Source organism: Petaurus breviceps, unplaced genomic scaffold, assembly GCF_028583685.1.
Source record: "Petaurus breviceps papuanus isolate PSGF00001 unplaced genomic scaffold, PetGlider_PUasm1.0 220, whole genome shotgun sequence".
In the NCBI taxonomy this organism is placed as follows: Eukaryota; Metazoa; Chordata; class Mammalia; order Diprotodontia; family Petauridae; genus Petaurus; species Petaurus breviceps.
This window is the reverse complement of record NW_027185876.1, coordinates 20,383,882-20,410,407: the sequence shown is the minus strand read 5'-3', so window position 1 is coordinate 20,410,407 and position 26,526 is coordinate 20,383,882. Positions and strand designations below refer to the sequence as shown.

Sequence of the window (26,526 nt, the reverse complement as noted above, 5' to 3'; positions counted from 1 at the left end):
CGTGGAAGGAGAGCACTGTCATTCTTCCAGTCACCCAGGCTCTCAACTTCAGTCTCCTCAGCACTTCCTTATTCTGCAGAGCCAAAAAGTTACTAAGTCCTGGAGGTGCTTTCTGCTCCATTCGTCTACTTCTCTCCACTCAGAAGGCCAAGATCCTAATTCAGCCTCTACTCATCTCTCACCTACAGTACTGAAACAGCCTCCCAATGCTGTGTTTCCCTACTTCAATCCAAGATAAAATTCAGGTGGTAACATGATTCTCCTTGTTAAGAAGTTTTACTGGATCCTGTTGCCTCTCGGATAAACTATAAACTCCTGTGTTTGACTTGTATAGACCTCTACCACCTCAAAAATAGGTAAAACCAATTTTCCTGATTATTTTCTCATTATCTCCCCTCGTTGTGCTCTGCACACAGTGTTCTGTCTTGCTCTTGGGTCCTTGCTCAGGCCTCCTATCATGTGTGGAGGCTTGGCTCCCTTACTTGGGAGCTCCAGCTTTCTTTAAGGCTCAAGGCAAGCCTCCTCTCGTGGTATCTGAATCCTTCATGTTCAGCACACAGGAGTCTGAGAAATGTTTGCTTCTTGACACCTGCTTTTTTAGAAAGGGTTACTTACTAGACCTTTAGATCATGAGAATGCTGTAGACATGGAATACTTGGATACCAACAAGGTATCTGGCAAAATCTTTCATGTTATTCTGGTAGCCAAGATGGAAAGATGTGGGCTGGATGAGCATGGATTAGTTTTGGTTGTTTAACCCCAAAAGTAGTTACTGACAGATGGGTGTCAACCTGGAGGGAGGCCTTTCATGGAATATCTCAAGGCTGTATTCTTGGTCTTGTTTTATCCAACAATTTTTTCAATAATTTGCTGAGGGTAGAGCTGGAAAGATTATTAAATCTAAAGATGAAATGAAGGCAGTAACATGCTGGATGAAAGAACCAGGATCACAAACTAATCATAACTCACATTTATATAGTGTTTTAAGGTTTACAAAGATTCTGCCAGGCTAGAATGATGGACCGTATCTTATAGACTAAATTTAAAAGGAATAAATATGAAACCCAGGTCTTCATTTAAAACCAAATGAACACAAACAATGCTGGACTAGGATGGTAAAACAATAATTTATGTGAAAAGACTGAGGTGATGATGGTAATTAAGTCTATAACAATTTTTTTTAAAAAGATTGAGCAGTATCAGTGTACTCTTTCTCAACACTGTGATGTGGCTGAGGCTGCATTAACAGCAGCACAGTGCTGATCATTCTATTGGACTATGGTCACATCACATCAGGAGTTAGGTGGTCACTTTTGGGCATCACATTTTTGGAAGGACATTGACAAACTTGAGGGCATCTAGAAGAGGAGGTTAAAGGAATATGAAATTGTAATATGGGAAATCAGGGTGCCTAAGACTGAAGTATGCAAGGATGGTGTTATCTGCTAGTTCTAACTGTTAATAACTATGTGAATGACTAGAACCCAGCCAAAAGATTAGAATTGTTTTTCTTGGCCTGAAAGGGTAAGTCTAGGACCAACAAGTGGATTCTGTGCAGAATCTATATTTTGATTTGATCAAAGGAAAATCTTCCTAACAACTACAAGTGGCTAAAAGCACAATGGGCTGGGCTAACCAGGAAGGTAGTGAGTTTACCCATATGCATTGCCAGAAGTCTCCAAGGAACATTTATGTACCAAATTATGAAATATATGAAAACATTTTTACTGAGTAAAGGTAACCCATGTGTAGTGGATAAGACTGCTGGACTTGAAGTGAGAAAAGAGCTGGGTTTGAACCTTGACTTTGATCCTGACTCGCTGGGTGACCAGGGGTGAGTCTAAGTTCTCTAAGCTGTAGCTAGGTTAGGAACAGGGTGTAATGAGTGACGATGGTAGAAGTTTCCACACCATGAAATCACAGATCATGGGACTCAAGGTTGAAATACAATGAACAGTGTTTATATTGATAAAAATCCATTTAAAAAAATTGTTTGTTCTGTCTGTTTGAAAATTTAAAAACAGATGCCTTAGGGGTGGCTATGTGGCACAGTGAATAGAGCACTGACCCTGGAGTCAGGAGGACCTGAGGTCAAATCTAGCCTCAGACACTTAACACTCACTAGCCATGTGACCTTGGGCAAGTCACTTAACCCCAATTGCCCTGCCTTTCCCCCTTCAAAAAGCAAAAACAAACAAAACAAAAAAACCCGATGCCTTCTTTATGGTCTTCTTCCATTCAACAAATATGGTATATACCCCCAATCCAGGCTCAGAAGGCAATATGTATCCCAAGTTCAACAAGCAATGCTCTGATAGAAAATCCAAAGCAGTTGCAGTACTGTAAAAGAAAACAGCTCCTTGGGCGGCCAGGTAGCACAGTAAGAGCACTGGCTCCACTGTCAGGATGACCTGGAGATCCAATCCTGGGCTCGGACACTTAGCACCCACCCGGAAACACCTGGCCGTGTAACCTTGAGCAAGTTACTTAACCACAATTGCTTAGGGGAAGCCAGGTGGCTCAGCGAGTAAGAGCACTGGCCCCAGTGTCAGGATGACCTGGATCGAATGCCGGGCTCAGATACTCAGCACCATAGCAAGAAATAACTGGCCATGTAACCTTGAGCAAGTTACTTAACCCTGATTGCTTTAAAAAAAAAAAAAACAGCTCCTCGATCGAGCTATTCATAATTGCCATCTCTTCTCCCTGGATTATGGTGCTTGAATGCTCTGTAATGCAACAAACCACACACAGAATCCCGATTCAACAGCACCCCATGGCAATTCCCCTTTGTGATGCCATCACCCACCTGCGTCATTGAGCCACTTCTCTAGAAGGGGCTTTAACTTGCACATGTTCTTAAAGCTGAGGTTCAAGGCTTCAAAGCGAGAGATGGTAGTTTGGCTGAAGTCATTTCCATAGAGTTTGCCCATAGCGAGCCCAACATCACCCTGCACAAGGAGACAGAGCAAAATGGAAGAGATGGGGAAGTGGGGGGTGGAGAAACAGAGAGAGAAAGAGAAGAGGGGGAGGAAGGAGACATGGAGAGAAAGGGAGTAAAGGGAGGGAAAAAGAAAAAGATTCTGCTCACTAACATTATATCCTTAGCACTGAGGGGTTGTCTCCTATATTTGCTCTACATGAAAAAACATGAAAAAGCAGTCTACTAGACTGGTTACAAATCAAGAAAATTAGAAATTCATGGTGTGTTCTTTTCACTCAAGTTCCAATATGAAGGTCACCTGCACATAAAACAAACAAAACAAAAAACTCACCAAACCACCCATTGTATTAGAACTGTTATATTTGAATATCTATATTCCTTGATTCTTCCTTTCTTTCTCTCCCTCTCTTTCTTTCTAGACTGGGTCTCCCTATCTTGCCAAGTTTGGAAGTACAGTGGCCACTCACTATCCCATCGCTTATTAGCCCAGAAGCTTTGACCTACTCTGTTTCCAACCTTGGCTGGTTTCTTTCATGCTTGGGTAGCTTGATGTCTCTCTGGTCCTGGGAGTTCACCACCATGGTGAAATACTTAGCATAGGCACCCAATCAGTTGTAGGACTATTACAATTCAGAACTCCTGAGCTCAATAAATCTATGCAGCTCAGCCTTCTTCAGTAGCAAGGATTACAGGTGTGAAGCACCACATCTGCTCCTTTTTTGCAATTTATTTGCCACTCTATCAGTACCATAACTGTGATTTTAAACATTTTTTACTTGGCTATCTAAAAAGCATTCCGGTTATTCTAACTTACTGTTGGCTCTTGGTGAGGCAACTAGGGCAGTTAATTGACAGTACTGTGTAACTTTTATTTTGTTCTCAGAATGATTAAAAATGTAAGCTTCAGGATTATTTTAGGTATTTTTATCCAATCAAATTTCCAATATAACCCCCTCCCCCCCTTAGCTTAACAGAATACTGGAACAAAAAGGAATCTCAGAGATCATCTACTCCAAACTCTTCATCTTATAAATGAGGAAATTAAGGACAACAAGGTCAGTGACAGAGGCAGGACCTGATCTTATCCAAATCTAGTGCTGTCTTCTCTCTATGATGCTGCCTCTATAGGCAGATTATTATTCTCTTCTTTCCTGTATATTATTGCCGGCGACAGTGAATGTATCTATATTTTTTTATCACAAAGTCTAGATTTCAAAGTTGATTCCTAAAAGCATATAACTGAAGAGATCATTTCTTTGACCATTAAAAGAATATATTTGAGAGCTCACAGTAGAGAGTTTTGACCCATTTAGTTATAACTTTCACAGAACTAGTAAACTTGCTAACCTTTTGACAACAGTATCCTGAATGTATTATGAAAGATCTATCCATAAGCTTACAGACAGATCTTAAGGTCTGAATTTTATGTACTGTGGCTTTATATCTCTTGCGAATGGGGAAAAGAGTAAAAAAAAATTTTAAGCACTGGATACAACTAAGACTCAGAGCATTTAAATGACTCATCAAAAAGGTGGCACTGTGGAAAGCAGCCATATTTCTGATATAAAGTACAATGAAATGAACTCTCTATTAGTATTATCAGTTCCCAAATAATAGGGATAAAAGATTTAATTTTTTGATTATTTTCCAAGTCCTTTGACTTTGCTTGTTCTTGTCTACTTGCCATCCTGTAGACATTACATTGTTTATTAAGCATCTATAGTAGGGGAGATGTGGAAAGGAGTACTTGGAGGGAAGAAGAGAAAACTGAAATGATTGCTTTTTTCTACTTGCTGCTAATTCTAATAAAAGGTTAGAGAGGGACAATATCGAAGCTACAAGATTAAAAAAAAAGGCTTGAGTAACAGCCAGATATCAAATATCTATATGTTATGTGGTCCCAAATAAACATTACAATTGGCAGTTGACTATTTGTTGACTGCTTTTTGATTTAGAAATTTACTAAAAGGTAACAGTACCCATTTATATGGATTTATATTTAACAGTATATCTATTTATGTCTGTTTAATATATCTATTCTTCTGTATCACGTACATGTATATCTACAACAACTTTAGAAGGCAAAGACCTGGTTTTGTAAATCTTTTAGTACCTTGCCTGGCATGCCAATTAGATGCTTAATTAATGGTTCTGATAATATTTTAGCTGCAACACATCTCTAAGTGCTTTGCAAGCACCATTCCAAAAACTGTCATGATATTCTTTTAGGGTGTTTGAAAATTACAATTTTGACAAAAGAGACAATTAAAACACCTATCAAAATGCATGCAAGTCAGTGGAATAATTGTGACTAAAGCTATGTGATCACTTAACTAAAATTCTGATGATAAGGGAGGGATACATCTGGTTAATCAGGGTTTTTTTTTTTTATAGCTCTATTAAAAAAAGTGCTACATCTACTTGTGAAATAACACTTTAGAAAACCCAAATGAAAACAAGTAGGTCACATTTTTTATCAGTTTAGTTTATTGTTATTTTAATGTTTCTATAACTCACAATTGGCTTAAATCCTTTTTCATAAATTGCTTCACACAGGTGGTTCATGCATAACCTGAACTACATTAGATGTCTGGTAATTTTGGAAAAGAACATGAAAAAGAAGAAAGACAAAGTCTGAGTTTAGGAAATGTTTCATAAGATAGATGTGTTATAATAGGGAATGCATTTTAGTTACATAATGTTGATAATGAAGTCGTAATAAATCTTAATGTTAAGTTATGTAATTATCATTGAAACTATCTAATTATATGTGTTTTTACTTAGAAAATGAAAATATTCTTTGATCAAATGGATAATACGCATACTTAACTTTTCTTTAGTGAATTTTAAGTAAAATAAAGCAAAGTAAAGTAAATAAATAAAACCACCTTTGATTATCTAAAATTGAAGTGTAACCTAAAAGCTGAAGTTGATTTTCCCATCTTTTGCCAACTGTGCTTTCTTCTCCTGATGTAGGTAAGGTCTAAGTATTAAAACTTAATCTAAATATATTGTCCTTTGCAGCTATTTATATTTATATATATGTGTATATATATGTTAGTACTTAAAAAAAACTTGGGTTTTTTAAAATAGGAAAAAAACATACAAAGCAAACCACTACTATAGGGAAACTCCTTTACATGAAAAGAAAAAGAAAAGTCAACCACTGCCACCAAGATTCTAGGTCAAATTCAACAGAAAAGCAAACTACTCTGGGTGAAAGTTAAATGATATTTTAAGTGCACTAAATGAATTCTTTCAATTCTTTCTGTAACACTTAAGAAATGTGTATTCTAGTGCAAAAAATAGTTGCTAATTCTTCAAAAATGTAAAACATTTTACTCACAGGTATGACTTAATGGGAATTTCATTTATTAGAATCACCTTCTATGTACTTAGTTTAAGAGCTTAATCACATATAGCAAGCTCTCAAATCACTACAATGTCCTAAAAACAAACCAAGTTGTCTAGAGAGGTATGTTATGATCTTTTTGGGCTGTGAATTGACTTTTCAGTCAGATCACTTATTTTCTAAAATCCCAACTTCATAATTTCACTAAATTTTAGATGCCAATGAGGTTAATTTGTTTAAAAAAAAAAAGACTATTTGCCCCACCTCCATCTGACTTATTAACTTTAAAATATATATATTCTACTCTCGGGGACCTAATCTTTGATATCCCATGAGGTGCTGTCAATCCTGGATTTTTTTTCCTGGGGAGCTTCTGGTACTGTATTATACTTTTAAAACAGTCTGGATGACATTTAAGTGGGGGCTTCAACTTCAGACAACTGAATCCTTTGATAATGAAATATCAAGTCTTTTGTGATTATTTGATATAGGACAAAATCATTTCTTTTTTTAAACAAGTCTATCTTCTATTATTTCACACAAATGTCCATTTAGTCCATTTCTTTTCCAGTTCAAATAAAAGTATACAATAAGTTAGTTTTGGCACTGGAAATAGACTTGGCCCCTTGTTTTAATTAATAGGAAAGATTTCCTTTTAAGAATCATATAATATTTGAAGAAAAAAGTCTTATTAAATTTTGATAGCTAATATCATTCACTTATAAACCAATTTAATCTCAGACAGTTTTATCTGATGGTTTGATTGAAATCTGGGCATTTATATTCCTTCACAAACTATCCCCACTGCCCCAAGGGGAAAGAAGTTTCTACACAACTTTCAAAGTTTTCCCCTTTCTGGTCCTCTAAAAGAATGCCTAAAGTCATCAATATCCTAATCTCTTGTACATACTGCAATGATCTCAAAGGAGATTAATTTCAAATAGGAAAACTCTTAGAACATGTCTATAGCTCTGTCACCATTCATTACAACTTTTTAAAAAAACATATTGAGATAATTACATTTATTTCCAGCAGCTATAGTTTTGATGGCAGTCTTAAATATTTTGGTCTGTTAACTTTAGCTAGAAAATACAGACAAAACTGAGAAAGATGGTGTCATTTAAAAGCAACGAGGTACCAGAGCAGAAAACAGAGTTCTTAACAAAAATTATTTCCTTGAAGTTATCTAGAGGTCTAAAAGGAAAGAATGTAATGGAAAAGATATTAAGAATGGTTGTTTCACTACTATACCTGAGTGAATCCAAGTTTGATCCGTCTTTGTTTGAAAGTCTTGGCAAACTGCTCAAGCTCCTCAAGGTCACTGGGCTCCTCCAAGCTGGGCGTATCAATTCGCTTTGGTGTTGACTGGCTCTGTGGGAGTGTCTGAATTGGGGTTGCTGCTATTGTGCGTGTTGGGGTTGCTGGCTGTTAGACAAGGCATAGAAGAAGAAACACACAGACATACAGAGAGAGACCTTCAAGTTTACTATCACACAATGCTGAGAGAAACTACTTTAGAGATGTCAATAGTCTTGGAGATCCAGATCCAGATCCTAGCAGCAATGACTGCCAGTTCTCAAATATTTAAGTATATGGATTATGGCCTTCCTTTTCTCCCTAAATCTTATTCTTACATCAAATGAGATAATGTTTTCAAAGAGAACCAATGACATCATGGGGTGATGTCTGACTCATGCATAAATTGGATTTAAGTAAGGCAGAGTTGTACAAAGTTGTCAGCCTCATTCTCTCTTCCAGTCATCTAAGTCCAGTGGCAAGAGAAAAGTCAAGGGTAACTGGTGATAGCTTGGGATGCAATGGATGCCCTTGGTGTCTCCAATGCCTGACCAACTTCTAAGTGCCCCAAAGCATCTGTTTCTGCTGCCTTCATGATCATAAACAAAATGTTCTCACCCACCCATTCCACTAGAAGTCTTCATGTGCTTGTGGCAGATACCCCCAAAGTTTGAACTCAACCTGGTTTAGCACATCTACTCAGATAGTTTTACTGGGGTGTGGCTGCTGAGCACACTACAACTTCTTGGAGCCAGAGGTGAGAGCTGAATGCCAGGTAGACACCAAACATGGATGAGTGGCCCTGAAAGGGGCTCAACAAACTCTTACACCAGAGGTGCTGGTCCTCTCTGAATACCCCATACATCCCTAATGTAAGTTTAGTACTCTGCAGATATAAATATTAGGTATCATTATTATAGGGAACTTCAATATACATATTAATATTCCCTCGAGAATCCTAGCCTCCCAATTCCTAAGTCTACTCTACTCTCAAGGCCTACTCCTTTAATCTACTTCAGACACACAGGGACAAGTGCACCCCTGATCTTACTATTATCCATTTTCATGATCAAGATTACTGAAATTCCGTATCTGACCATATCCATAAACCATCACCCCATCTCTCTCTATGGCATCTTCCTCCCTAGATCTACTTTTTGTCCTTACTATGACTTTTAGTCCCTTAACCTCTCTGTACCCTCCAGGGCCATTCCTTTGTTTTACCGTCACTTACTTTCTTCTCCAATCATGAGCCCATTCAACATCATACTGCCTTCTACCCTCAAGTCCTCTGTTCCATTGTTTCCTCACTGTTCATGCCTTGTCAAACTCCAATCCCTGGATGACCTCTGCCATCCACCTCCTTATTCTTATACACAAGATGCTAAATAGTGCTGGAAAGTTGTAGACCCATACTGACCGGGCTATTTAGACTCACCTGGACCCTCGCTGCAGCAAGGCAGCCCTTTTGACTCATGCCTGATTCTCTACCACCTTCCCCAGCAGATGATCCAAACCCTCCTTGCTCTCAGGCTTCCTCCACTAGAGGACCTCTTCCTTACACTTTATTGAGAAAAAGAGGTTACTTGTCATGCATTACCTCTGTTTCTTTTCTCTATGTCATAAAACTCCTTATACAATCTTTTATATTCCCTCTTCCTTTGCTCCAGTCTCTGATGAAGAGGTAGTTCTTCTCTTTAGTAAGGCCAACCCTTTGACACCATTCCCAGTTGCATCTTTAGCAAACTGCTCCCACAATTATTCCCCACTCCTTCTCTGACTTATGTGGCACAGTAGAAAGAACACTGGGCCTGAAGACAGGAGGATACGAGTTTAAATCTACCTCAGGTACTTACTGGCTGTGTGATACTAGGCCAAGTCATCTAGCCTCAGTTTCCTCAACTATAAAACAGGAATTAAAACAGCTCCAACCTCTCAGGGTTGTTTTTGAGATAGTATTTGTAAAACACTTAGCATGGTGCCTGGTACACAGTAAGCTCTTACTAAATTCTCATTGCTTTCTCTTTTCTTTCTCCTGGCTACAAACTCACCTATTGTCTTCCCCAACCCCCAAAGCCCCTGTCTAGTCCCCACCATCCACATGCCTCCTTTTTTTCACAGTCAAACTTCTAAGAAAAATCTGCCTACCTTTGATTCTTCCACTTTCTGTTCTCATACTCTTTTCTCAGCCTTCTGGAGCATCACTTCTCATTGACACTGTTCTCTTCAAAGTTACTAAGGACCTCTTAGTTACAGATTATTTTTTTCAGGATCTATCCTTTTTGGCCTCTCTGTGGCAATCTACATTGGTGACCACTCTCTCCTCCTTGGCACTTTGCTCCTCTCTGGGTTGTCATAAACATTGCTCTCTCTTGCTTTCCCTCCTACCTATCTAACCATCTCCTCTGCTAGATCATCACCTGTACCTCACCTCCTAAATGTGGATCACCCCAAGACTCTGTGTCTTGGGCCCTATTCCGTTTTTTCTTTCAACTTTATCTGGGTGACCAAACCTATCTCCCATAGGCTTAATTACATCATTATATCTATGATTCCAGAACTGAATACAGTCAGTTCTATGACAACTTGTTTTGAGAACTAAAATTTGTTCTAACATGATGACACATTAGAGCAAATAATCTGAGCACTACTTAAATTTTGAGTCTGTTTATCTACGCGAGAAACAGAAAACAGCACCATTCAGATACCTCACAAGCTGCAACTCTTCTGACTACCACAAACTTCAGGTCTTTTCAAAGGTGAACTGCTGTATTACTGTCTATCTCGTGATGTAGAAGGAACTGGGGTTGGAAGAAGGCTGCTGAAGCACCTGCGCATGCCCACCTCCCAGTGTGGCTATGTCCAGAGCTGTGCGAGCTTGCTCTCCTGTCAGTAAGCAGCCTTTGCTGGCCCAGGCCACGGGCACCAAGGCAAAGGCTGAGCAGCAACCCGAGACTGCAGATGTCACCACTATTTATTGCACTACAGCATTTGTGTATTTCTTAGCCATTTAACATGCACATAAAACTATGTTACTATTTTTTTTATATTTAATAAATATTGATGAAGTACATACTATGTGCCAGGCACTATGTGCTTTATTTCGAGATTTATTTTATTAGGTTCCTTTCCATGTGTCACTGATGAAGGTTTTGCATGTTGTTTCCCTAAATTAAGTTTTCCCATGAGCCCTGTGCTTTTTTTTTTTTTGTGCGATTTTGAATAGCCTGGTAGCTGTTCGCAATGCTCACATCAAATTATGATAGGACTGTCTCTAGCCTTAGCCTTCTACCTGAGCTCCCTCCATGCATCAGCAGTTGGTCAGAATACATTTTGGACTGGATTTCCCAAAGGCACCCCAAACTCAACATGTCTAAAACAGAACCCTTCACCTTTCCTCCTTTTCAAAGCTCCCCTATTTCTCTTCTCCTTCTGGTCCTCCCAAGTAATTCTCCCCTTCTCCCTCTCACTCACTCCACACTCCCAGTTAGGTGTCCAATCCTGTCATTCTACCTCCATTCTACCTCTCCTTTCTATTTACACAGCTGTGGCTGTGGTTCAAGCCTTCATCCTCTTTTATCTGAGCTATTATAGTATCAGTTTCCTAATTTGGCTTCCTTTTCTCAAGTTTTTTCTTCAAGCCATGCTCCAACAAACATGTTTTCTTGCCATTTCATTGCCCTACCCAAGCTTCTGTCTGCAGACACCAGCCTTATCACACATGCCTTCCCTTTGTACATTCTACCTTCTAGTCAAATGGACCCTTCTCCTGAGTCTGTATCTTTACACAGGCTACCCTCTGTGCCTGGAACACACTCCCTTCTCAAATCTTCCTCCTTCATTTCTTCAAAGATTAATTCATTGCTACCTCCTACATGTAGCCTTTCCTGATTCCACTCAGCTGCTGCTACAACTTCTCCCTACTAATTAGTTAGTAATAATTGTGTACACATGTTGTCTTCCCTACTAAAATATAAACTACTTGATGGAAGTCTGTTTCCTTTTTTCCCTTTGTCACCAATACTTGGCACATAATTGTTATTTGTCCTTCATTCTCAGAGGACCATGACATCAGGAAGATGATGCCATAACCTGCAAGTCAATTAGATTTAAGTGAGGGAGGGCTGCGCAAAGTCACCAGCTTCACTGCCCCATGGCCATCTAGGACCAGTGGTGAGATATAGATGTAGTGGGAGACCTGGGCTTTTTTAAGCTAAGGGCATTCTTAGGTGATTAATAAATGCTTGTTGATTGATTGGTTGATTAAAGGACTATGAGATTTAGCACACCTAGTCTTAAGTGTTACCTCTTAAATGTATTAAATATATTTAAACACTACTATTCAATATGCTTTTAATCTACTAGAAATAATTTTATCTTATTCTTTTTTTTTCTTACCAATAAATCAGGTACATTTATTTCTTAAATAGCTTTAAAATAGTTATAGTGCAAATGACCAACTAGAGGTAGAACATATGCTTCCATATTGTTTTTTTAACACAAGTGCTACTGAATTACCATGACCTCATATTTTCCTTTACTGCTTTTCACTTGTGAATAATTGCAAATATATGCTGTAGTTAAAGATGGACTTTAATGCTGTGAATTTTTCTCCTTTTTAAATTAACTAAGCATGAAAGATCAAACTTCCAGCCTGGGTCTCATTAGCAACATATTCTATTCAAATGAATTAACCGGCCCAACTATCTAAAGAACAGGATAACACAGATAATAAATGTAATAACTATTAACTTATCCTGCTCCAATGAAGAAAATAGAGTTTAGGCTCCCTTGTACCCTGATGCTTTGTAACAAAAAGCTCCTTTGGATAAACAGTTTATCTCCTATCAGTGCTATGTCCTGCACTCTCTTTGCAGCATGGAAACATGGAGTGAAAAGTAGAAGAGATCCTCAGTTACAGGTCTCCATTTCATCTTCTCCAAACTCAAGCCAGGCACCAACCCTAAGCAACAAAAGCCCAATCTACCTTTTGATAATGTGGTAGCAACCAGGTCACTTTAGTCCTCAAGGTTTTAGAGCGAAGGCCTAGAAATGGAGCAGTGGTATATTCAAATCCCTAAGCTATCTTGGGACTCTGAACAGTCTAGCCCTAGTGTCAATGGCTAGCAGGCCATATGGAGGCCAATGTTATTTCCTTTTAAGAAGGTGAGTTTCTATATCCCTATCAGAGCTGAACGGATGGGTGAGATAACTGAATTCAACAACTTTGTTTTATATATGATAAAGGGAGAAATAGGCTCAGAGGTTAAAGAACTTCTTCATGATCATAAGACTGTTTAAATATGAAGCTAGTTGACTAGAAACTAGGGATCCTGACTCCTGGGCTCGTGTGAGGTAGAAGGGAAGGGTGACCGAATGTAGACTTCCAACAAAGGACTAAGCCAGTGATGGGCATCAACTGTGACAGAAGTTCACTAAGTAAATCTGTAACCCCCACTGCCAATAATAACTATGCTTTTTAGAGTTTATGAGTTGCTTCTCTCAACATAACCAACGCTCACAATGGTGGGGAAATGAGGATTAATGCCTGTAGAAGGGAAGGACAAGGTTCTCAAAAGTTTTCTTATGAGATGCTATGGGATGCCACAGTGCACAAAGCCCTGGGGCTGGAGTCAGGAAGTCCTGGACTCAAACCTGACCTTAGACACCTGCCAACTGTTTGAGCCTGGGAAAGTCACTTCACCTCTGACTAGCTCAGATTCTTTACTTATAAAACAGGGATAAATCACAGCACCAGCCTCTCAGGGCTGTTATGAGGGCCAGATATAATAATATTTGTAAAGTACTTAATAAAGCCATTGGCATACAGTAGGCTCTATATAAATGCTTATTCTTTTTCCTATTCTCTTTCTCCTTCTCTTGTGGTTTAATCAGTTATTATCTATTAAGATATTTATTACTCTTCAGTACAGAGGAAATGGCTAGGTCGAATTCAATGATATTTTCCTCCATGCTCCATCTATTAAAAAACCAGTTAAGATCCAGATCCATGGCGCAAACATTTTCTTTAAAAAAAAAAAAAAAGCTTTCTGGGGGCAGAGCCAAGATGACAGAGTAACAACAGGACGTCATCGTGGCTCCGGCTTCTACTACCTCCAATGTGTGTAAAAAATGACCCTAAACAAATTTTAGCGCTACAGAACCCACAAAGTGACAGAGAGAAACAAATCTGCCACTGAAGGCAGCCTGGCAGGCCGACAGGAAGGGTCTATCCCCCCGGGCTGGGAGCAGAGCGCAGTCCCGTGTGAGCAGCAGTTCCAGCCCCAGGGTAGGCCCAGCCAGCAGCGGCCCAAGCACACTTCAGGAGAGTGAATCACCAGCAGCTATGGCAGTTTCCAGACTTCTCAACCCATAAACACCAAAAAGAAAGAAAAAGGTCAGTTGGGAACTCTGTTGGAACTGGGTGGAGAAGAGCCCTGTCTGGCCTGCCCCAGGATGAGAGGTGGCAGAGGCACATGCGTGACTGCCTTCAGAGCTCCTGGCCTATAGATCGTAGGGGGACCAAGTGACCATTCAGAGGGGGACTGCTTTCACTTTAACCTGCTTGGATTTGGATTGTGGTCTTGGGTGATGGTCCTGGGGTGTGTGGCCAGAACTTGTGGGGGCTGCAGAGAGGGTGCCCTAGTAATAGTTCCAGTAGCTGCAAAAACCCCAGCGACTTGGGACATAGCTCTCTCCATTCTGAAAGCAGAGTTCTACCATGGCAAAGAGCTCAAAAGTCAAGTAATTGGCTGGCAAGATGAACAAGCAGAGGAAGCACAAACAGACCATAAAATACTTTTTTGGGGGGACAAAAAGTATCAAAGCATGGAATGGGAGGAAGACAATGATGTCAGAATTCCTGCATCAAAAGCTTCCAAGAAAAATATGAACTGCTTACAGGCCATGGAGGAGGCTCAAGAAGGATTCTGAAAATCAAGTAAGAGAAGTGGAGGAAAAATTGGGAAGAGAAATGAGAATGATGCAAGAAAATCATGAAAATCAGTTAACAGCCTGCTAAAGGAGGCCCCCAAAAATACTGAAGAAAATAACACCTTAAAAAATAGACTAACCCAAATGGCAAAAAAGGCCCGAAAAGCTAATGAGGAGAAGAATGCCTTAAAAAGCCAAATTGGCCAGATGGAAAAGGAATTTCAAAAACTCACTGAAGAGAATAACTCCTTCAAAATAAGACTGGGACAAATGGAAGCTAATGATTTTATGAGAAATCAAGATACTATAAAACAGATCCAAACAAGTAAAAAAATAGAAGGCAATGTGAAATATCTCACTGGAAAAACCATTGACCTGGAAAACAGATCTGGGAGAGACAATTTAAAAATTATTGGACTACCTGGAAACCATGATCAAAAAAAGAGCCTAGACAACATCTTTTAAGAAATTATGAAGCAAAATTGCCCTGATAGTCTAGAACCAGAGGGCAAAATAGAAATTGAAAGAATTCACCAATCACCTCTTGAAAAAGATCCCAAAAAGAAAACTCCTGGGAATATTATAGCCAAATTCCAGAGTTCCCAGGTCAAAGAGAAAATACTGCAGTCAGGAAGAAATAATTTGAGTATTGTGGAAACACAACCAGGATAACAAAAGAGCTAGCAGCTTCTACATTAAGGGATTGAACGGCTTGGAATATGTTATTCCAGAGGTCAAAGGAGCTAGGATTAAAACCAAGAATCACCTACCCAGCAAAACTGAGCACAATGCTTCAGGGAAAAATATGATCATTCAATGAAATAGAGGATTTTCAAGCATTCTTGATGAAAAAACCAGAGCTGAACAGAAAATGTGACTTTCAAATACAAGAAGCAAGAGAAGCATAAGAAGGTAAACAGGAACAAGAAGTCATAAGGAACTTATTAAAGTTGAACTATTTACATTCCTACGTGGAAAAACGATAATTGTAACTCATAAGACTTTTCTCAGTATGAGAATAGTTGAAGGGAATATGTATATATGTGTATACATACATATATATGTTTGTATAGGAGAGTGTATATGTGTATAAATATATATGTGAGTGTGTGCATATGTAAGTACATGTAGACAGACAGAGGGCACAGGATGAGTTGAATATAAAGGGATTGATTCCTAAAAAATGAAATTAAGAGGTGAGAGAGGAATATATTGGGAAAAAGAGAAAGAGAGAGATAGAGGGGGGATGATAGAAGGGAGGGCAGATTGGGGGAGAGGGTAGTTAGAAGCACACATATTTGAAAAGGGACAGGGTCAAAGGAGAAAACAGAATAAGTAGGGGGTGGGATAGGATGGAGGGGAATTACAGTTAGTCTTGTACAATATAACTACTATGGAAATGTTTTGAGTAACTACACATGTACAACCTATAGTGAATTTCTTGTCTTCCCAGGGGGGGTGAGTGAGGAGGGAAGAAGGAAAAAAACATATGGAACTCAAAAGTTTTAAAAACAATACTTAAAAAAAAACTGCTTTTTACATGCAACTGGAAAATAAGATATACAGGCACTGGGGTATAGAAAACCATCTTTCCCTACTAGAAAGTTAGGGGGGGGATGAGGGAGGATAAGATAAGAGAGAATAGACTGGGGGGAAGGGGTATTCAATAGGCTCGCTATTTTGGGGTGGGGTTAGGGGAAAAATGGGGAGAAAAAACTAACTCAAAATCTTGTGGAAATGAATGTTGAAAATTAAAAATAAATAAATTGGGGAAAAAAAGAGCTTTCTTTAAAGGTTAAGAATCACTACCAATTAGAAGCCTCATTAATGGCAGAACTGACAAAATTCAGTGTCTGAATTCTGTTGATTTCTACCTGTTGTGTGACCAGTGGAGTTATAACATCATCTTTCAGACCCCTTCTCCTTATCTGCAGTCTCTCTGCACAAAACATGCCTCCAATTTCAGTACCTCACAGGGTGGTTAGGAGGCTCAAATAAGCTAATATGTATAAAGTGCTTTATAAACTTTAGAAGTGTGATACAAAATAAAAGCATAACTCCCTTTTCTGAATGTGAAACCCAACAATTCTTTGAAAGTTTTTATGGTCCATAACAACTTGTCAACATTCCTTTATTGGCTGATAGCTGTTACACATATTTTTCTTTTGATTCCCAGAACTTTTAGGATTAATTTCATCAGTATACTTTACTTTTCTACATCATTACACAAACCCAACAACCAATCCAGTCCAATAATCCAAAATAAAGTAATAGCTGTGAAAGAAAACTGACCTGTGAGGTGAGGGTGATGCTTGGCTGAGACTGCAGGAGGTTGGCTTGGCTTTGCTGAGGTAGTTGTGTTAAAAGATTCTGCGCTTGTAAGAGGCCTGTAAAATCCAAAAGGTTTGTTCCTGAAACATTAAGACTGGTATTGAACATTGGCAGAAAGAACAAGTGACAGGGGGAAGAACAACCTTTCATTGCGTTTCCTTGTAATATTATTACAATTGTCTTTTCAAACTTATATTTTAGGAGGAATTCAGTAATTCAGCATTGTACCAAGTGACAGATGATATCATGAAGAAGGCCTAAGTTAGGCTAGTCCAGAAACACAGGTTTGATGTTGGAAGAAAAAAAAGGCACCATGGATTATAAAATCATAAGTACATTTTTGTGTTCAAAGTACAGAAAATGCCATTACTCTACATAGTTACCAAGTCAGGAACTCAGGAAAGTGTTCTATAGGCAGCTGGAGCTCAAGAAAAACCTTTCATTACACCAAAATAGTATTCCTATATTTATATACCATAACTTATCAGTCATTCTCAAATTTATGTGTACTCCCTTAGATTCCCATTCTTTGCCACTTCAAAAGAGCTATATCCTATTGTAAGGGGTGGACTAATACACCCCTTAAGCTATTTTTCCTCTAATTCTCCCTAATCTTCCCATTTCCTTGTTGAGTAAAAGGTACTGTATTTTTATATAAAACTCTCTATCTCTATATGTGTATCCTCCCTTACTTTGACCAGTTCAGATGAGAGTGAGGTGTCCCCTCATTCCCTCTTCTTTATTTGCATAAATATCTCCTTATGTACTCTGGTCACATGAGATTCTTTTCCTTAACCTTTCTTTCCATATCCCCCCCACTGTGGTTTTTCTCTTTCTGTTCTCCTCTTAAGATCAAGACATGATACAACCACTCCCAGAACCTTTCTAATTAGATTCCCTCTATAACCCGAGATGATGATAAGAATTTAGAAAGGACAAAGCTATCATCTCCCTATATTTTAATTGTAATAGTTTATCTCTTATGAATGTTTGTTGTTTTTTTCTCTTAACTCTTGTGTTTGAAATTCAAAATTTCTAAGGAGGTCTTTTCATTTCAAACACTCTTGAGGTATGCTTGGAAATGCTCTAATACATTAAAGATAAATTCCACAACCCCCTCCCCCCCATTATATGTGGTTTTGCTGGGTAAATTATTCTTGGCTGTAAGCTCACATTCTTTGATTCCTAGAATACAGTATTCCAAGTTCTCTACTTCTTAAGATGATGGCTGCTAAATCTTGTATGACCTTGGAAACTATTTCCTTCTAGCTGCTTGCAGTATTTTTTTCTTTGAGAAACTCTAAATCTTGTCTATAATTATCTTATAGTTTGTATTTTGGGGTTTCTTTTAGAAAACATGAAGTGGGTTCTTTCTATCTCTACCTTGCCCTCTGGCTCTAAAAGATGTGGGGAGTTTTTTTTTTTAATTTCTTGAAATATAATGTCTAGGTTCTTTTTTTTTTTTTTGCTCATAATGCAGGTAGTTCAACAATTCCTAATTTTTTTCTTTCTTTCCTGGTGTTTTCCAGGGCAGCTATTTGTGCTATGAAATACCTTGTTTTTTCCTCTATTTTTTTCAGTCTTTTGATTTTAATATTCTTGTTGTCTCACAGAGTCATTGAGTTTTCAATGGTACCCTCTCCTACCATCAAAGCAAAATCTCATTCAATCATTCTTCCTCCTCATGCACTCTCTTCTCTTCCGAAGAGACGGCAGCGGTCATTTTTCCGTCATTGCTATCCCTCACTTTGACCTGTGTATATTACGCATTCCCTTTCCGTCCCCCTGCTCTCCTCTCTGCTTTCATGCACCCTCTCGTTTCTTAATGAAGTTCCACAAGAAAACAAGGATTTATACCACTTTGCGCCAAGCCATTAATTGCCTTTCTAATTCATTCTTCCACGTCCTCATCTCTTTTCCATTTTTTTTCCTTTAACACCCTCACTTTATTGATAGTATCTTTTTAAACTTAAAACAAGACGAACCAACTCTTGTCTTATCTCTTCTAGGAGTTCAAGTCGAATCTGTAGCCAAGCTGTGTTTTCAGTCTTGGTGCACCGCATAGTGGAAGATTATGTATGAGAAGCACTATCTCATAAAAGAACAAGAGAACGTAAAGAAAAAGTTGTTTGCAGAAAGCTTGGCATAAGACCCAGCGGAAGCCCAGATGATCTTAAGGGAACGTATGGATAAGACTGGAAAGAAGAAAACAAATCAGAAAAAAAAGGAAAATATTTTTTCTTCCAGTGACAGTAGAAAATAATTTGCTATAGAGACCTATACTGGTATTTGTTCATAATATTCTACCACAATCTTTTGTAAGATTTCACAAATGCATTGATACTTTAAACTGGTGTTGAATTTGGTTTCTAGAGCCTTCTTCTGTCTGGCAATAAGATTAATTGTTTGTTGGGTAAAGTAGTTTCTAAACTCTTGCCTTCTTGCGTTGACAATTGCTTTATAGTCATTAAATTTCCATAACCTGTCACATATGCTCTTTATCCATCTCTAATTTTTCTTAATCAAAGTAAGGTAGAGCTGGAGCTGTCATGATTGTATATCATATTTTTTTCTCATTATTCAGTCTTTTCTTTTTTTCTAATTTAGTGCTGGATTTTTATATCTTTCTCCAATCAGTCAATGACTTGATAATTTACAATAGTCAGTCAATTCAGCAATAATTCTCATACTGGCAATCAGTTGTTACTGCCCCAAAATATAGTGAGTTTAATTTTTTGTTATGTTTGTTATAATGTTGTAATGAGAATGTAAATTTTAAAGATCTTCCCTGCCCCTAGGCTAAAGTGCATGTGGAGCCTGGAGTGGGAGGTTTGTTTTTCAGTAGATACTTCTTGATTGGCCAGTGAGTCAATAAGGTTGTTACATTCTCTGAGCCAGGAGAAGGCTATATAAGCCCTGATGTGTAGCTTTGTTTTGGGACTCACTTTGAGAAGTGTTCTGTGATTTGATCTGAATTCTGGGAAGCCGTTGTTGAGAGTCCCCCGGCTTTGAAAAACCCAGATGTAGAAACCCAGATGTTGACTGGGTATGGACGTAATGGCTGGACAGTTTGGAAAGCTGTCTACTTGATCTGTTTCTGTCTTGATAATTCTGCCTGTATACTTTGAAGTTCGGGGTGCTGACCTATTTCCCCTGAACAAGGTAAACGATATATGTCTGACTGATTAAAGTAAGCTTGTTAACCCATTTTGAGTTGCTTTCCTTTAACAAAGCAGATCCAAGAACCTGTGTGAGCAGCCACCCTGGAGACGCTGGGGTGCTTGCTGCTACAAATGTCCAGGACTATATGACTTTATGAGGAAAGAATTTTTATACATACATACATACATACATACATACATACATACATACATATGTACGTACGTATACACACAGACATAATATACATTTAAAGAAAATTTAAAGAATTTATATACACAAAGAATATATACACACAGAATTTACACACACATATACATGTGCAGTGTGTTATCTATTTCTCTGTCTCTCTCTCTCTCGTGGGTAGTTGAGAAAACTAAAGCAACTTCAATTTGTGTGCAATTTCTCTATTTTGCCCCTGACCCTGTTTGTACTGAAGCCCCTAAGGCTGTCTTTGGCCTTCCTTTCTGCTGAAACAATAAGAACAGTCTATTAGGGCAGGGTTATAAGCCCTGGTAACAGGTCCTGTCCAGTCAAGGGATACTATATCCTCTATTCCTACCCTGAAATCCCTCAGGAACAAGCTCTGTCCAATTCTCAGGTATTCCATACCCAATTTACCTCCTGCCTAAATAGAAACCTATATAAGCTTTGTCCTTTTGTTCCTTCAACACAGCTCATGTAGGTGGGGCTGCCTTGCTGGCCAACTCAATAAACCCTCATTCATTCTAAAATTTCTAGTTCTGGTACTAACAATTTTACCCTGAGAGATAGAGAGAGAGATAGAGAGAGAGAGGGGGCGGGGAGGGGAAGAGAGAGGGGGAGAGAGAGAGTGTGTATCTATAAGACTTCTCTGTAGTCTATAACTATTAAGTCTTTTTTTTTTGATCCAGAACCAAATTTCTTTGTCATTTTCCCCATGTCCATCTTTGCCATTTCAGAGAATAAGGATTATATTGATTTAACTTGGATGAGAGGTATGTTATTGAGTTCGTTGCAGCATTTTTCTTACTTCCTTATCCAATGCAACAAATGTTGAAACATCAACTGTAGTAATTTTTATGGTCTTCTGACTCATGTACATGAATACTCTAAGGCAAGGTAACTGATGGTCCCATGAAAGTTTAACTTTATCTTCTGGTTTAACTTATGGTGAGATTGTCAATGCTGATATGATTTAGTTTCTTCCATAATATATCTACTCACTGGATCTTGGATAAGTAGTTCATATTTAAATTACCGACAGTTAAGTAAATGTTTTCACCTAGTCTAAAAACTATGATTCTTATCATCCTCTGCCTCCTTTTCTGCTACTCTCCTTACAGAAGATGAAAGAAGCTACAAATCACTGAGGTCCATTTGGTGTTTTCCTTTGCTTCATGGGTTGACATCACCAAATAATTCAACAACTAGCAACCAGTTGACTGGTGATAAGCCTTTCTTGGCTTGACTGGTCTGGGGCTCAGAAATAAGATACTCTATCACCAGGACTGTACTCAAAGAAACCTTTCAGAGCTTGTTGATTAACAAAAGCTTTTTAAGAATACAAGTTTCCTCCAAACCACAACGAGGTATCAGAGGACTTCTGTGTAGGTCAAATTAAAGACCAAAAATATAAAAAGAGGCAAATACCTAAAAGACAAGAACACAAAACTACACTCATCTGACAAAAAATTTGTACAGACAACGTATGGAAAGGACTTTGTATATCTTGATGCAGTATGAAAATACTACCTGTGATCATCGTTTTTCTAAGAGGTTCATTCTTTGGCCACTTTGATAATATAAAAGAGTAACTACTCAAGTTAATCATTTGGTGCTGTTTGAATTCATCATAATTACTAATCTGCGTAGGAACATTTTAAAAATATGGGTATTTCTATGGGATTATTTTGTTACATAGTTCAACAATTTTCCAAATTGAATTTAGGGTGGTTAACCTAGAGAGTAAGACCTTCCAACAGTTACACAAATGACATGATTGTCTTCCAATTTGCTTTTCCAACTACAGGAAAAGATTTACTTCTTTCTGTGAGATATGCTGCTATAATGCTTTCTTGAATGATATTAAGCACTGATTATCAACTAGTCTGATTTATTCTCCTAAAAAAAAAACCCAAAAGAACCTAGAAGCATCCAAAGGAGCCTGCAAGTAGACAAAAACCCATAAAGCTATTATCAGCTTTCTATTTTAATCATCTCAAATTTGAACATTTCCTTTTACTCTTAGTAAAATGAGGTTTTGAATCCAGGAAAGTTAAGGTTATACCCTTTCAACTGGCTGGAGATGTGAAGTAAGATATAATTTGAATCTTAACTATATTCTTATTTTAACCAAAGTATTCAATTATCAGTGGAACTGAACTATTCATAGTAATTGTTTCTGATCACCAAAGACTTTTTCAAAATGGTCAATCAGCAAGGCAGGAAAAAAAAGATCAGGTACTTTGATTTGTGAGGCAGCAAGGTGGTGCAGTGAATAGAGTACCAGTTCTGAAGTCAGGAAGACTCAACTTCCTGAGTTTAAATCTGGCCTCAGACATTTGCTAGTTGTATGACCCTGGGCAAGTCAACTTTACTTGTTGACTGTAAGTTACACTGTGTCTCAGTTTCCTCATCTGTAAAATAGGCTGGAAAAGGAAACAGCAAACCACTTCAGTATCTTTGCCAAGCCCAAATGGGGTCATAAAGAGTTGGATATGATTGAAAAAACTGAACAATAAAAACTCTGAGTTATAAACATTTTTTATGACTATCCCTCGCCAATGATCAAGTAGTTGTACACAGACTTTTCCTCCAGATTCAGGGTGACATAGGAGATAAAATGCAGGATCTCAAGCTAGAAAGCTTGGAGTCAAACCTCAGCTTTGCTACCAACAACTTGGGAAATTCAAGTTAACAAACATTCATTAAATGCCTCTGCCATCCCTAGTCCTACCTAGAAGTCTACCAAAAAGGCAGAAGTAGTAGCATGATTTCTTGTGGTAATTTTCATGACTGGCCCTTAAGGGTTTGGTTCTTCCTTATAGGGTAGGTCCCAGAATATCTCACTTTTATCACAGTGACTGATCAAAAGAATAGTGATGAAGAACCTTGGATAGTGTTCACACAGATGAGAGCTAACATATTCCTTAAGATACATGGCAGTGGATACTAATTTGCAGTACTTTAAAACTGATATCAAACAACAATACTTAGGACCATGCCATCTAAATTTAAATACTGTGCTAACAGGTAGGAGATGGGAAACCAGTAAAGATGAGCACTAACAAAAGCTTCCAGGACTCACCCTGCTGCCCCTGTGGAGTCTGAGAGATGATAAACTGTGCTGGTTGCAAGTTGGTGGTTGGATGCACCAACACAAACTGTTGCAGGTTGAGATTCTGCTGTTGTAGCTGTTGCAGCTGTTGCAGATCCTGAAAAAAAAAAATGAAGTAAAATCTGTATTTGAGATGCTGAGATAAGAGTTTAATCAGGTCCCTGCCAACTAAGTAATGCCCAAAAGGTAAAATAAGATAGACAATATTACAAATCCTCTCATACCTTCAAAGCAATGTTTGCATTTCACAATTTAAAAAGAGATGTCTTTGCTCTTGCAGTAATGCAAGTATTATCCCTAGTCTATAGATGGGTAAACTGAGGCATGGAATTTCCTAAAAGGAAGGAATCTCAAAGATTCCCTAGTCTAAGTCAGACAAGAATAAGAATCCCCTACCAGTATCTATGCCAGATCAGCAGTAGCTGAAGACTTCCAATAAGGAGGACATGCTGCCTCTGGAGGCAGCCTGTTCTACTTCTGGACAACCCTAAATGATATTTTTGCTTTGGTAAGCTCTAAAGCTATCTTTGCAGCTTCCATCCACTGCTCCTAGTTCTGTCCTCTGGAGATAAGCAGAAAAAGTCGAATTCCTCTTCCAGACAGCTACTGACATTCAAATTGCTGCCTGGGAGTCAGTTATTCCATCTTCTCCCTTATTCCCTCACCCTTTGCCCCTTCCTAGTCTTCTCTCCTTCAGGCTAAACATCTCTAGTTTTCCCCAAATTCTCATATGAAATGGGCTGGAGGCTCCTCACCTTTCTTTGGATGGATGACCTCTAGCTAATCACTTTCATTTCTGAAAAGAAGTACTCAGTCTTCTGGTACTGCAAGGTGGTGCAGTGAATAGAGTGCCAGTTCTGAAGTCAGGAAGACTCAACTAGTTGTATGACCCTGAGCAAGTCAACTTTATACTGTGTGCCTCAGTTTCCTCATCTGTAAATAGACTGGAAAAGGAAACAGCACAGAAATGGTACACCATTTTCTGGATGTGGCCTCCTCAAAGGAGGATATATGTGGATTTATCACCTCATATGATGCTAGAAATCATATCTCCTTCAATCTAACCTAAGACTGGATTAACTGTTTTCAGCTGCCATGTTGTTCTAAATGACAGATACTAAGGGCACAGTTACTAAACACTCATGTCTTTTTCTCATGAAATGTGGTCTATTAGAGAGGCAGCATCAGTCAAGGTCACACACCTTATCAGTGGTAGAATTGGACCTTCTGAATCTAAGTCCAGTGACTCTTCCACTCTGACAGAAGAGTTTTTTCAACAAGTCTGTCATATTCAATGACAAAAACGTATAAACTGAAACAGATAAATAACGAAGCATATGTTCACCTAAACACAGAGTCTGTCTGCTGCTCACCCTCCCTTCCTCTCCTATGGCACACACAGAACCTCAACAAAGACTTTAGAATTTCATGGACTTTGGTATGTCAGAACTCTCACTATCAATAGATCAAATCTGATTCTTTTTAAAATTTCTTATCCATACAGAAAACTAGATTGAAAAAGACATTTAAAAACTGAAATGGGATTTTAAAAATACTAGATTTTTATCTAGATGTTAATATTTCTATTATCTAACCACTATTCATAACTATAGTTTCTCTTTTTTCTCCAATCAAACTCTTGTCATTGTATTTAAATCTTTTGTTTGGTTCTTGGTAGAAAACTAACTGCATGGCACCACTTTTAAGAAAGTAACATTTCACATGCTTTCATATACATAAGACCAATGGCATCCCTTAATCTTGGTTTTTCTTGATTTAAACAACTTCATTAACTGTTTTTGACAGCTTTTGTTTCCTGTCTTTTAAATAATTTGATTAGTGTTCTACAGATTTTCCCCATTTTAGACTTAAAATGGGGAAAATCCAAACTAAACTGCTCTGAGTGACTAATACCACAGACCATATAGCTCAGGAACTACTTCCTGTCTCTTGCAAACAGATGAAGTGCCTTATCCTAACTGCTGAACACATTAAACAATCCATGTCTGCTACAATTAACTAATTAAAACAAATATAGTAATCCCTCTGCTATAGGGAAATGCCAATTAATTATTTAAGAACTGTCACTTAGATAAACAGTCAGTTACTAGGTAATCAGCTGTGTTTACAATATAAAGTTAAACAAACAGATATATTATATTATAGCAGAAGGACAGGGAAAATGGACTGGATACAGCTTGGCTCTCTTCTCTGGAGCTGCAGCGAGTAGACAGGGATCCCAAGAACATCCACATTGGCTCTCCCAGGTGCTCACCTGTGCAATCTGTATGGGCTGTGACAGGGGGATCTGCGTCATTGGTGTTGCAGCGGAGGCCGAGATGGTGGCGCCTGCGGCACTGTGCTGCTGGCTGGCTGAATGCTGAACTGCGGCTGCCAGCAGTTGGGCCTGTGCCTGCTGTAGCAGTAACTGCTGCTGGGCTGGTGTCAGGGCAAGCTAAAGACAGAACAAACAGTGGTCAGTGGCTAGAGGTGAAGGCTCACCTGGTCTGTCTTACAAAGAGCTGAGGAGTTCAGAGCTTAAAGTCTAACCTACTCCCCAAGCTGACTAGGGCATCTGCCAGGGCCAAGTGCTGAGGATGACCTGGCTGCTAGCTGGTAGTTCCAAGATCATTTCAACTTGGAGCTAGCCATCAAGCTACACTTAGGATTTAAAGCTTCCCTGAGGCTCCAAGGTTTATACAAAAAGGTAATTAACTAGCAAGCCAAAAAATAAAATTAAAAAAGAATCAGCACGGACAGAATACAAAAAGAAATGTATACTCAACAGAACAGCAAGTGATTAGTCCGATGAATGAGAAATAGGAATGCTGGATATGGTCAGGGAGAGAAGTGATAAGGCCGCAGCTGCTCCCCATTAGCATGAATCCCTGCCATATTCCATCATTCCCATTATATCTAAAGATATGACTAAAGAACATGAGCTCCATTTGTTTCCTCTCCAAGTCTCCCTACAGCTCTACCCAACACAATCTTTTCTGTTGCTGAAAGGATTGAGTCTCCAACTTTATATCCCTTTTCCAAACACATATTATCTCTTTGAAACAGGTGGTGAAGGGCTGTCTCTTTACATGCAAATGAATCCTAAAGCTCAGGTTTAATAGAATCCCCATCTACACAGACCTGGAATCCTAAGTGCCTCTGGTCATGGCAGACAATCGTGATGCAAAACAA

The 26,526-nt window shown here is 38.5% G+C and overlaps 1 protein-coding gene across 7 annotated transcripts in view; it reads right to left on the bottom strand.

The window, feature by feature from the left end:
• POU2F1 (POU class 2 homeobox 1) overlaps window positions 1-26,526 on the bottom strand; it is a 251,536-nt gene that overhangs the window by 30,547 nt on the left and 194,463 nt on the right. For all 7 annotated transcript variants that reach the window (XM_069094708.1, XM_069094705.1, XM_069094703.1 and 4 more), the window contains 5 exons: window positions 25,610-25,789; window positions 23,305-23,431; window positions 16,818-16,912; window positions 7,548-7,721; window positions 2,810-2,951 (listed from right to left, as the gene is read on the bottom strand). In XM_069094708.1, coding sequence (XP_068950809.1) covers window positions 2,810-2,951; window positions 7,548-7,721; window positions 16,818-16,912; window positions 23,305-23,431; window positions 25,610-25,789 — 718 coding nt within the window. The remainder of the gene's footprint in view (window positions 1-2,809; window positions 2,952-7,547; window positions 7,722-16,817; window positions 16,913-23,304; window positions 23,432-25,609; window positions 25,790-26,526) is intronic.